Below are 12,392 nucleotides of genomic sequence, written 5' to 3'. Positions count from 1 at the left end.
GGTAACCATAAATTCACCCTGGGGGTTCCACCTATGTCCCTCTTGGACAGGGGAAATAGGTGCCGATCGTGGAAATAAGGGTAGAACTTGGCTAGGCTTCTAACGGCCCTAGGGCCATTAGCCTAGTAATTTCCTATAATCCTACAATATAATCTATGGGTTTGCAATCATTACAGATAGTAAAAAGGAAACAATACATTTTTTGTTTACTCAAAAATTAAATCAAGCCCCACCAAAGTCAGAAACTGGACAATAAAAAATGCTGACTCATGTTTTCGTACAGCCCTAGAGATGTACTAAAGAAATTCTGGAAGCATGGCTTAAATTACTCAGCTACCAAACTGTTAATTAGCAGCCTATCCAAAAACAACAGCTAAAAAACGCTAGTCCCTTCCCTTTCACTTTTTAGTTCTTCCAACCATTGACAAAAGTTTAGTTGCTTTCTGTGTGGCCAACAAAAGCAATCAAAGCGATGTGAACCTTCCTGTCAAGAGAAATGTCCAGTTTCCACTTTCAGCGGGACTTTTCATTAAACGACAACTAATGGGATTCTATTATTAAATGCTCAACTTCTCTGTCCTTTTTCTCCCTATTTATTGTCCCTGCTATGAACAAATAACAACACAGCATTTAAAATATTTTAAATTGCCTGTTTCTCTCCAGTAGAACAGTACCTTACTGGACTGTGGTGGTTTCACTTTCAAAAAACTTTTATCCCACCTGGAAAAGTCTCCAATTCATTGATGTCATCAAGGCCACTGAATACAGGCAGTTTTCTGGCCAATATCCTCCCCAGACTGACATCACCATGACCATCCAAAAAACCCACCCATGCTGTGATGCCACAGCTCCCTGGTCCTTCCCCTACCCATACAGAAAATAAAGGCTAGAACAAGGAAACAGTACATGAATCAAGTCTCTGCTGGGAGATGTAAATCACAGGAGGTAACAGCTCAAATTACCCATAGCACTTTGACAGCTAGGGAAGTTAGATGTGAAGGAGGATGGGAGAGGCATCAAAGTAGTTTAATTCAGGCTTCGTAAAAAAAGTTTAGCCATTCTAAAAAGCAGCAGCAGTAAAAAAAAAAAAAACAATTTGAAAGTCTGTTCTGTGGTATTTGCACTGATTGTGTTTTACGTAGTCACTGAATGGCACAAAATGTAACACGTAGTCACTGAATGGCACAAAATGTTACTTGAAACTAACAGACAGCAGTGCATGCATGTAAAATCAATGCAGTGACAGGAACTTTAGGAAGAAAGAGGCCTGCGTGATGTAACTTTTTTTTTTTTACACAGACGAGCACTGCATTGTGGGATACCTAGAGGCAGACTAAACAATCAGAATTACTTCAAGATGCCAGACCCCATGTGGGCAGAATTAGAAATTACATACAAAAATATTTAAAAACCTGTAAATAGTCCCAGAGTGGTGTTAAAATGTAGGAAACACCAAACCATGATGAAATAAACATATTTTTGAGTCTGTGGGTGTTCTCCTTTAAACATATATACAGATATTTTCCTTTTTTTCAATCCATTAGTGATCACAAGACAGAAAATACAATTGGGAACTGAACATCCACACAATCTGGTTACAATCACCAACCTAACCACAGACCATAATCTTCAGTTATAAACTAGGTTTAAGTGCGACCTTCATGACAATAAAGGTTATTTTTTCATAATTTTGCAATACAAAAGCATACTCCCTTGTACAACATCATAAAAAGGAACACCTTGTTATGATTTTACAAAATTTAAAAAAAAAGATTTAAAAAGAGATTCCCTTTTCACATCTTGTCAAATCCAACAGTAAAATGGCAACATCTGTTAAATGGTTTAGGTGGTTTGTACAACAAAACACTCCAAAATGGGAAGAGTGATCATCTAATCTCAGTTTCAGAGACTCTTCAGACACAGCAGAAGCAAATTACTGGTAAGTGCACTGGGTGGGGTGGATAGCAATCACACTGCTTCTCATTTACTAGCCTACCAGTTAACTGAGCACTATCATCTTTTCCGCTAGCATCCAATATTAAACTGCAATACTCTGTAAATGCCATTTAATCATTCAAGCAGTTGTAACCATTTGCACTGGCACAGTAACAAACATTCTAAAGTTGCTTTGCCAGGTAGTGTGACTTGCTAAAGTAAAATAGAACATTTATCAATGCCGAATGCAGGTTTGCACTGGAACTGTATTACAACTTTAGTGGTTAAAGATGTATATTTAGAAATAATCACAGGGAAGCAACACTCAACCTTTTTTTATCTCAATTAAAAAATGTCAACTGTATCACTTTACTCGAGACTAACTGAAGCACAAACAAAACAATTGAGCCTGATTTTACAGAACTAGGCTGAGAAACGCCTTGGTTTCCAGTTTACACTCATAAAAAAACAAGCAGTACTTTCAAAAGCATTTTGTTCGTGACTTAAAAAGTTATGCTGCTTTCTTCATTCACTGTCAGAAATGGTAGCAAGCAAATGAAACTGATTTTACCCAAGCTGAAAACGTTCTTGTTTTGCGGTTTAGGACAATAAGAACAGAACATTTTGCTCTTACATAAAGTACACTGCTTTCATAAGCACTGTCAGAAGTACTACAAAATAAATGAAACTAATTTTGTAAGATTCAAGGAAAAAAAAAAAAGTCACGGGGAAACAACATAAGTTTATGCCCCCAACAGAGTCAGCTACACTACTTTCACAAGTGTAATCAACAAAGCTGTCAAAAGCATTATCAATTTTTTTCTTACCAGATAGTGGAAAACTATAAACACCAACCCCAGCCCTTCAAGATCTTATACAACCATTCACCACCACTAGAACACTCCATTCCAGTGACAAACTCCTAGTTAAATCCACCAAAGCTAACTCAGCTGGAGAATCCTTATTCTCCAACATCATTCTTAACCCCCACTTTCATCTGCACTATAGTACAATTTAAAAAACTTCTACTTACTCAGAAAAGTCTTGGCTTTGCTCTTGCAACCCACCTAACTATACATTTTCCACTTTTTATACACACACTCTGACTTTCTTTTGATCTATACTTTACAGTATTATCCTAATATGCCTTCTTCCTTCCCTATATATATATATACTTACTCTATCACCTCATATCATATCTTCCTCAAAAATATTTTCTGTGTTAAAATACATACTAAACTAGTTTGTATCATACTGTACACTCTTTGATGTACATCTTTTGTTAAAATTGCTAACATGTTATCTCTTTCGGTTATTTATGTTTTACAACGTGTAGTTTCATTGATGACCTGTACTCTGTTTTTCATATTGTTGGAGCCTCTCTCCCCGGGCCTCCGCTGAAAATGGACTTGTGTCCCGTCGGACTCTCTCGATAAACAAATGTTAAATAAATAAAAATGATTTTTTAAGGACGACAATACAATAATCTGACCGATTCCCTTCCATACCCCCCTCAACTGCACTCACCTGACATACTCAATGCCCCATTTTGATTTAAGAGGAAAAAAAAAAACACACACACACACTAAAAGAGCAAATCAGAAGCACCAACAAAACTGGCTTTTACATGACTTGAAGAAAAATAGGGAAACTAAAAAGCCAAGTTCTTCCCTTTCACAAGCAGTCAAGTACTAGCAAACTTAAAACTAAATTTTGCCACAGCCAAATGCCAATCTCCAAATTTAACAGTAGACCATCAATCACAATGAAAGCGCAATGATAACTTACAAACAATAAATATTTTAAACTCCTCCTAGCAGTGAACCTGCACTACTGTGTGAAGTTCAAACCATTTCCTATTTTTGGCATCTTGCTCGTTAGTGAACCAATGTGCTGCTCTTTTCTAAGCCAACACAAAAATACTGCTGTGCACATATCAAGGCAAGTAACTTGTGTTCATAGTCATGTAACTACAAAAGTGTGTGTGTGTATATATTATATATATATATATATATATATATATATATATATATATATATATATATATATATATATATATACACACATACACACACATATACACACATACATATATACATGCTCGCACACACTACATTGTTACAGGAAAATCGTACATGAAATATATGAGGTCTGATATGTGATCCTGTAATGCAAGTTTAAGAAATAAGCTATGATAAATGGTCACAACATGACAGACTCCTGTGTGAGGTACACAATCCTACGTGTGAAATATGCAAGGGTCTGTCAACTCCTTTTCTCCCCCATTTTTACATAGGATTGAGCCATCACATCAATATTAGTCGTCAATGTGATGAAATCACTAAGAAGCAAAGTTTACACTGTTGAATGACTAGCCCTAACTGCGCAATGTATTAAACATCTTAGGAAAGAAGTCGCAAAACAAGTGGTGCAGCCACAATTCATTCAACAACCTTAATCTTGCACTGCATAATATTTCACGCATTGTACAGATGAACCTAATACTCAAATTTTTCCTGCATTTATAAACTCGGACTGGTGTTTCTCATTAATTTCAATGGAAAGTGGTCATGTCATAGTTTATAAATCATTCATCATACTTGAGATTCCTGTTCAATAGTGTGTTTTTTCTAATTTAATACTGATGCGTACTTTAAATTTAATTTTAGTGCGTGTGTACATGCAGGTAGAGAGTATGGTAAAGCTGGCTAGAATTACAGCTGTGTGTTTTAATTAACTTAATTTTATTCAGTGTGTAGCATTTTACGTTCAGCTCCATTTGCCAGTGCTGCCATTTTCCAACTGCCTGGATGCAATCAGGGTTTTATTTTATATCATTTGGACATCAACATCCACAGTACGTACACATATACCTATGTATGTGTGCACACACACACACACACACACACACACACACACACACACACAGCTATAAATACAAATCATATCGAAAAATTCTTATTTTTCAATATCCTCTTACTTCTAGCACAAATAATAGCAGGCCACAGCTATGCAAGTGCATTAACAGAAAAATGCAAAAGGCTGTTCAGACTGAAGAGTTAACTCACAACTGCTCCAAGAATTTTTTCATAGTGCACTATCAATATGAAATTCTTACACTTAAGATTTAAAGTCAGCAAATTACTTGGATATAACAGTAGTAAACAAGACTTCCAACAGTGAATGACTTTAGATTTCACCAACCAAAAACATCTAACTACAAAAGTAGTAAGACCACATTAGCTAGTTTCAAAATTCAAATGGGCATAAATAACAGTCTTGGAATGATGTTTTATTACTAAACAGCAGTATAGTTATCTCTCCAGGAACAGTACAACTCAATCAAAATCAGACAACAAACAATGTTTAAGTGCTTCCATCCAAGTGCAGTACACAAGACAAAAAATGCAAAACAACTAAAACAATGTAAACCTTACTATAGTTACATTTATGTAATTCAACCTTCACAATTTCTCAACTGACTGTAGCAACAGAATTCACTAATTACACTCTCACCATTGAACATGAACACAAAATCATTTGAAAAAATAAAAACGGCTGCAACATTAAAAATAACCAAATCAGCATACATACAAAACAACAAAATTAAACAAAAAAGTCAACTGATGCGCCTGTAAAACATGCTACAGCTGTTCCACAGGAATAACAGACAGAGTTAACATTCAGATACATGCCAAATCCAACTTAGATGAATCCCACCTGAAAGAGAAATCCAAAAATCATCAGGGGTAATCTTCCCAACATCCAGCATAAACTATAGGGAGTTAATCTTATTGAACCACAGCACAGAACAGCAAGAAGTCTACATCCTTAACCTACAGCCCAGTAAGCATGGCCATGAACATTAGCACACCAACTACTATAACCTAGTCACTTAAAAATTACACAGTTATCAATCACTGCCAAAGATACTGACAGGAAAAAGTCTACTAGACCAACTGTACTTTATTGTTTTTCTCCAATAAAGAGAAAAAGCTAGCTAAACCAATATATTGCTCTCAGTGAACTTGCAGAACATTTAAGCAGCACTAAAATGTGCTGTCCCATGATATAAAACAATTTTCTAGTTCCCCAAATATAACAAGCACCCAAATATGTCTACTGCCAAAAGCCAGAATTAGACCCCAAAGCTCAAATATCCCCAAGAGTCCTGTGTGGTAATGCAAAATATTAAAAAAGCCCGAAGTCGCAAAAAGCTTGCCTTTAAAAAAAAATACTTGGTTTACGAAAAACAATGCAATTATTTACTGAAGTTGAACTGTGATTAAATTAAACTATGTCTGTGAATCTGTTTTTAATATTTCACACTGTGATTGAAATCGTTTGGACAAAGCCTGAAATAATGTGGGGACAAAGGCCCAAAACTAGGGATAGATTTTAAATATTGCTCTTATAAACTTAGAAAGCTGCTAGAAAAACAGAATTTCAGTTTGCGTGTATTTTCTGAAGATGTGAAACTCAAATATTTGTCATTATTTAACAATTTCAATCCTCAGTAATTTGTTAGACAAACTATAAACTTTATGAGAAACACACCAAAAACAGGAGGCAAAATTCTGGACATTCTGTGGAAATCTGTACAGTTGAGAGAGATGCCATGGTGGTTTAAGTGATGCTTTGAAATTTCAGTCATCTTCTTTCAAGATGATCATAAATCAATATTATGCTATTCCTAAACACCTTTCCAAGTGGCTTGGAACTACAAAACATTATATAGTAAAAGCAATGCTAAGTGGCACCTTCCAAATATTTTTTCTGTTTTGGGGGATAAAAACCCAGTTACCTTTGTCTTCCTAGCTACAGAACTAAAAACACAATAAATCTGCACCACTGATGTTCCTCACCAAAGTAATGTAAATATCCAGCACACATCCTTTCTGAAAGAACAACTTATCAATTTTACTCTACTAAGCAGAACTGTTCCATTGTACTCAGGCTCTTATTAGACAAGTGCAATGCCCCAGTCGTTATGCATCTGACCAGGCATGTGCAACAACTGCAGCTTACACAGAGACTACTCAAAAAAGAATACACAGTGCACTCAATCTGTCCTATGTGGACCACGTCAAAGCTTTATCCTTACACTCAGTCTACTATAGACTGCCAAGAAGTAAACTATGCCTACCCCACAAAACTCTTCTGATTTATGTATTTATTAACATTTGCTTACCAAGAAATTCCAACTGGGCCAGAAATAACCCATTTTCAGTGAAGGCCCCAGCAGACATGTATCAAAATACAATACATTTAAAAAACAGTAGCAACAAATACGAGATTGTGCCACAGGTCCAAACTATTCACAAAATAAATAGCATCAGAACACCTGACCTAGGGACCTCAACCTCGCCTGTAACAAAAGACATATTGGAGGGACATGTGTGCGTCTCAGAGACCGCCCCTTCTCTGAAAAAGGCTTCCTACTCATGTGAAGCAAAGTTCTTTCATATACTTATTCAAGCACCACTTGGATTGGTGGATGTGGAAATCGTAAACATACCCCTGGCCTGCTACCTCTGCACTTATTAAAAACAGGGGGGGGGGGGCTTGTAAATGTTCGATCACCCACCCTCCAAGTTATAGACACCTTAAAAACTACGAAATTCATACCGGTTCATGACATTTGGGTGGCATGTCTAGGCTTACAAAAAAGGCCCTTTAAGATCATTATCCTAGCAACCACTATGACCTTATAAAGACATCTGCAGTTTTACCAAGTATTACCAATACTGACAAACAATATTAAACATATCTCGTTTAGTGTCCAACTAGCATTCATTCAAAAGATTTCTAATAACAGCTACACTGCTTATTAGTCCGCCAACCCTTTTCTGTCACAAAAAACACAAACACTACATTTGATGAAATATTTACAGTGTATTTCTACAGAACACCTTACAACAAAATGCTTAGGATTGCATGGATGCATTTTAAGGTGGCCACCACCAGATTCTGACTATAAACAGTGTTCAAGAACAGTTAAGATAGCCAGCACTGCTTTCAAGCTTAACAGATTCAGAACAGCAAGGGGTGTTTCAATGAATTTTCCCACCCACAAGTTCTATACATTCAAAATATTTACTTTAGCTATATACTACCACCCCAGCTGTGGGAACATTTGCTCGAGAAGACTATCAGAGCAGCTCCAAAACCATTTAAGCAAAAATGGGGAAGAGACTGTGGATAGACAGATGTAGTACCTACCACAGAACAACAATCTTGGAAGACTTCTTAAAGATGTCCTGGAAACACTGGGTGCCAGTTATTTTACCTTACCATTAGGTTACTTTTTGTAATAATAAAATTAAAACTTTCTTGACATATGTAAAGCTTACCATTGTATATGCACCCATTTTGAATGTTTGTTACAATGATTGTTTTAAGTACTTTATTTTATAATCCAACAATTGTCAAATAACAGTACACTCACTCCACCTTAAATGTCTACCATATTGAGTCTGCACCACAGCCTTCCAATTTTTGCTTTTTATGAATTTTAGTATTTTTCATACAAGACAGAGTTCCAATTAAACAAATGAACCAAGCGTTTACTTTCTTTTTTATTCTACCTCATACGTTGTCATGATCAAAGTCTCAAACACATTCATCTCACAAAAAAAGTTTACATAAACTAAACATTTTCAAAATTAATACATAACCCTTACATACTGATGACTTTGGAAATTTAAAATACAGTTTTTTGTAGACAATAAGACACATCATGTTCCTGTTACGAACTGAAGCCCACCACTTTCATTCACACTTGTTAGAACTGTAAACTATACTCACTTTTTTCTTGGTAAACTAGGGTTATTACCTTCTCAAATCCACAAAGTGGGACATTTTTGTTAAAACACGAGATTTTGCAGGACAAAATATACCCACGGCCAGTGCAAAGTGCAGAACTTCACTTTTTTGTACAAATAAAAGCTCACTCGTAGCATTTACGTTGCTTAGGCTATTGCATATAATACTTAGGTGCTGCAGATGTGTAAAACAGTTTTGTGACTATTAAGGAATATTTAGGAAATATTTTTTCCTCCCTAAAATCTCAGGACGTTTGCTTTTTTTGTCCCCACCCCCAAGGCACAAATGCCCAAAGAAGAGCAAGTGGTAACCTTACAGCAAGCACAGCTATACTTAACCTCAAACTTCAAGATGTAATGACTTTGAGCATTTCATAGGTCTTTCATAGGTCTTTCATAGGTTCATACTAAGCTACCTGCCCTTGCGAGCCATTTTAAGCTTAGCCAATTATCCCTTGTGAGACTCAAACCCTGCACCTTGTGTTTGTAAGGCAAACACCTTAACCATTAAGCCATCCTCCCAACTTTCAGATATGTACTATCAGCATAAATGAAAAACAGACTGTCAAATACTTTATGTATTATTACTAGTATTATCATTAACTAAAACATGGATCTTATTTAGCTCTACCCAAAGGTCACAAATAACTTAAACCATTAAAACAACGACATCTCAAATCAGATTTCAAGATATGCAAATGTCAACATTCTCTGAACTTTATCTGCACAACACCTTTTACCTACAGATGTAAAAATCAGAAGCATAGCAACTCATTATGACTGCATATGTAACCACTGTTTCTGTTGTGCTACTCTTGCTTACAAACATTATCAATTTCGCTAATAAATAATGGCAATAAAAACTGATGTGCTCATCACGTTTATCTCAGAACACACATGGTCTTTAAACAATATTATGTGAACCCTTCCCAAACCCCAATAACGCCTGCGCAGACAGATCAGAGTAGATCCAATCTAGCAAACCACCGTCAGGAACCTTGAAAAGTATACACGCGCTTTGTAACAACTTGTAGGAAGAGAAGGTTCCGCCTACAGGGGGTGTGGTACCAATGGAAGGCGGGACAGTTCCCATCTCAGCTTCCTCCGGACACGTTAAATGTATTGAATAAAGTTTGCGCCTCGGTACCGATCCAAATGACAACACAAGTAGGAATAAACCACAGAATCACAGGCCGCTGGGGCCAAACATTCCTTCTTTTCCCCTCCCTTGTAACCACAGCTAACTCCAAACTCTTCCGTAGTGCCGCAGCAGACAAAACGATCTTTCCAAACTTGCTGAGGCTATTATACGAAATGTCCATTTATGAAAACGATTATCTTCAAACCCATGCCATTGAACAGCTGTGATGTCAGCCTTCAGTTGGTTACTCCTTACCTGAAGACGCCATGCTGGACAGTGACCGAAGTAACAGACCCGGATGCAAGTGTCACGTGAATATAGGAGCTAAGCGTTGTGGTTGTTGTTAATTTTGAGTTTTCTCTAACTATAACTGAGCTCAGCGAGTATAGGGAGGCTCAACTCGTTCTCTGGCGTAATGTTAGTTTTACATTACCGCCCGCAGCTTCTTTCTCTACACTTCTATAGTTTTTTTTTCAGAATTAGCTAGTTTCTTACGTCATGAAACCATAGTGTTCGCGTAGACTACAGTAAATAGCCAACAAGCGGCAAGGCATTGAATGTCGTGTTTATACCGTTGTTGTAGATGCGACTGCAGCAATACATTTTAAAGGGAGTGTATCCAGAAATTTACATTTTGTACTCAAATCTATTATTGCTACTGCACTAATACCCACCTATCGTTTTATAAATGTACTCAGCCCCCAAAGTGCCAGTTTGAACTCTTACCATTTATACTAATAAAAAGCTTTTTTAGAGGTGTATTCATTTCACATATTCTTTGTATACCTCTTATACTGTAAATATTTATTTACACAGTTCAAAATCATTCAACAGATGCTCAGAAAAAAAATATTCTTTTGAGTACAATGAGTATACCTAGCTACACCCATGATTTTGAATAGAGCATATAATCTTGTTTACATGTAAAAGTTTAGTTAGGAAAACTATTTCACCCAACAAAATGGTCCACTCTAACATCCTTCCCCCTTATACACCCAATAGAGCTCTCAGATCTGAAAATCAGAACTTAATTACTATCCATAAACCTAAACATCCTGCTGGCCAACTTCTCCTATCTTTCTCACTAGGCAAAAAATGGAATTCCCTTCCCTCCACACTAAGAACCATACCAAACTCAGAAAACTTAAAAACCCAACTATTTAAACACCTGTCCACTAAATGGAAATGTACCTGCCTTCACCCAACCTAATCCAAGGGGGTTCTCGCTCTGGTTCCCAAGCTCTACAACTCTCATAGTTATCTTCCTATGAGCCTATCTAAGCTCTCAACAATTTCTATAGTTTCTCTCTAAGCTCTCACCTCCTACTGCTACCCTCACACAGCCCAACCTTGTAAATATTGTAAATAACATTCTACTGTTGATGTGTGTATGTAAAGCGTATTTACATTTTCTTAAAAGGTTTTTATGTAAACTGTTTCCACATCTAACCCATATCTGTTTTCCTCAAATGAAACTGTGTGATCCTTACCTTCAAGCTTAATGAATTTGTTAACTATGCATGGTATTGAATGCATTTATGAGTAACTATTCTACATAAGATCTTAAATATTAAGTATCAGTTGTATCTAAATTGCATAATGCATCTTGGAGCTTTTCTCCCCGGGCCTCCACTGAAAATGGGTCGGTTCGGCCCAGTGGACTTCCCCTGTAATCATATTGCAAATAAATAAATAAAGTGGGTATTTAAAGCCCCTTTGGCTGCGCTGCCATGTGGACAGGAGCAAATAATTTTAGCAGCATCGTACTAGTAGATCAGAACTAAGAATCTTAAAATTTCAGTTGCGAAAGACTGATAAAAACATTCTCAAGTTTATTTAATTTTGCTCAACAGCATAATGAAAACCGATAGCTCATTTTTATAAAGATTTTGGAATGTTTTGTTTTCTTTGGAATTGCTATTTATTGAATTACGGCTGTTATCGTGTTAACTGTGTTTCTCCAGTCTTGTCATTTTATTGGTGAGACAAATTGGCATGTTTGTTGAATTTATAAGTTGAGATTTTATAATTGTAACAAACAGGTACTTACTGTGTTTCTTTCGCAAAGTTAGAAAGCTTACCTAGAAATCCCACTCTAGATAATTAGAATACAGTAAGTTAAGGAGAATACCCCCCACACATGCATACACACACACACACACACACACACACACACATATAATTATGTGTATAGTATGTAATGTATGTATGTACGTGTGTGTGTTTGCAGTGTAGCAATACAATGTACACTTTATTTGTTACGTTGTAAAAGGACTACAGTTTCTGCAGTGGCATTTTTCTTTCAAAACAGCACTTTTCTGAGACTATTTTGTTTCAAAGAACATCATTAATTGAAAAGGCTATACTGCTGAGCTGTGAAACTATTCATAAGTAAATACTAGACAATCAGTCTGACAATTAAAGGGATGCTATAAAAAAACAAACTATGCAGATATATTTATATGTCTAATGACCATTCTCACCTTGCCAGT

The 12,392-nt window shown here is 36.3% G+C and overlaps 1 protein-coding gene across 2 annotated transcripts in view; it reads right to left on the bottom strand.

Annotated features, from left to right (window-relative positions):
• The window catches only part of EIF4B (eukaryotic translation initiation factor 4B), a 1,945,171-nt gene extending 1,934,925 nt beyond the window's left edge, over window positions 1–10,246 (bottom strand). The window contains exon 1 of one of the 2 annotated variants that reach the window (XM_044083849.1): window positions 10,156–10,246. In XM_044083849.1, coding sequence (XP_043939784.1) covers window positions 10,156–10,168 — 13 coding nt within the window. In that variant the 5' untranslated portion in view covers window positions 10,169–10,246. The remainder of the gene's footprint in view (window positions 1–10,155) is intronic. The other variant, XM_044083848.1, reaches the window with a different exon arrangement.
• Between the last annotated feature and the right edge of the window lie 2,146 nt (window positions 10,247–12,392).

The sequence above is a fragment of the Protopterus annectens genome, chromosome 9.part0, assembly GCF_019279795.1.
Source record: "Protopterus annectens isolate FY-2018-M chromosome 9.part0, PAN1.0, whole genome shotgun sequence".
Lineage (NCBI taxonomy): Eukaryota > Metazoa > Chordata > Ceratodontiformes > Protopteridae > Protopterus > Protopterus annectens.
The sequence above is the reverse complement of the archived record's forward strand: the minus strand, read 5'-3'. Positions and strand labels throughout refer to the sequence as shown.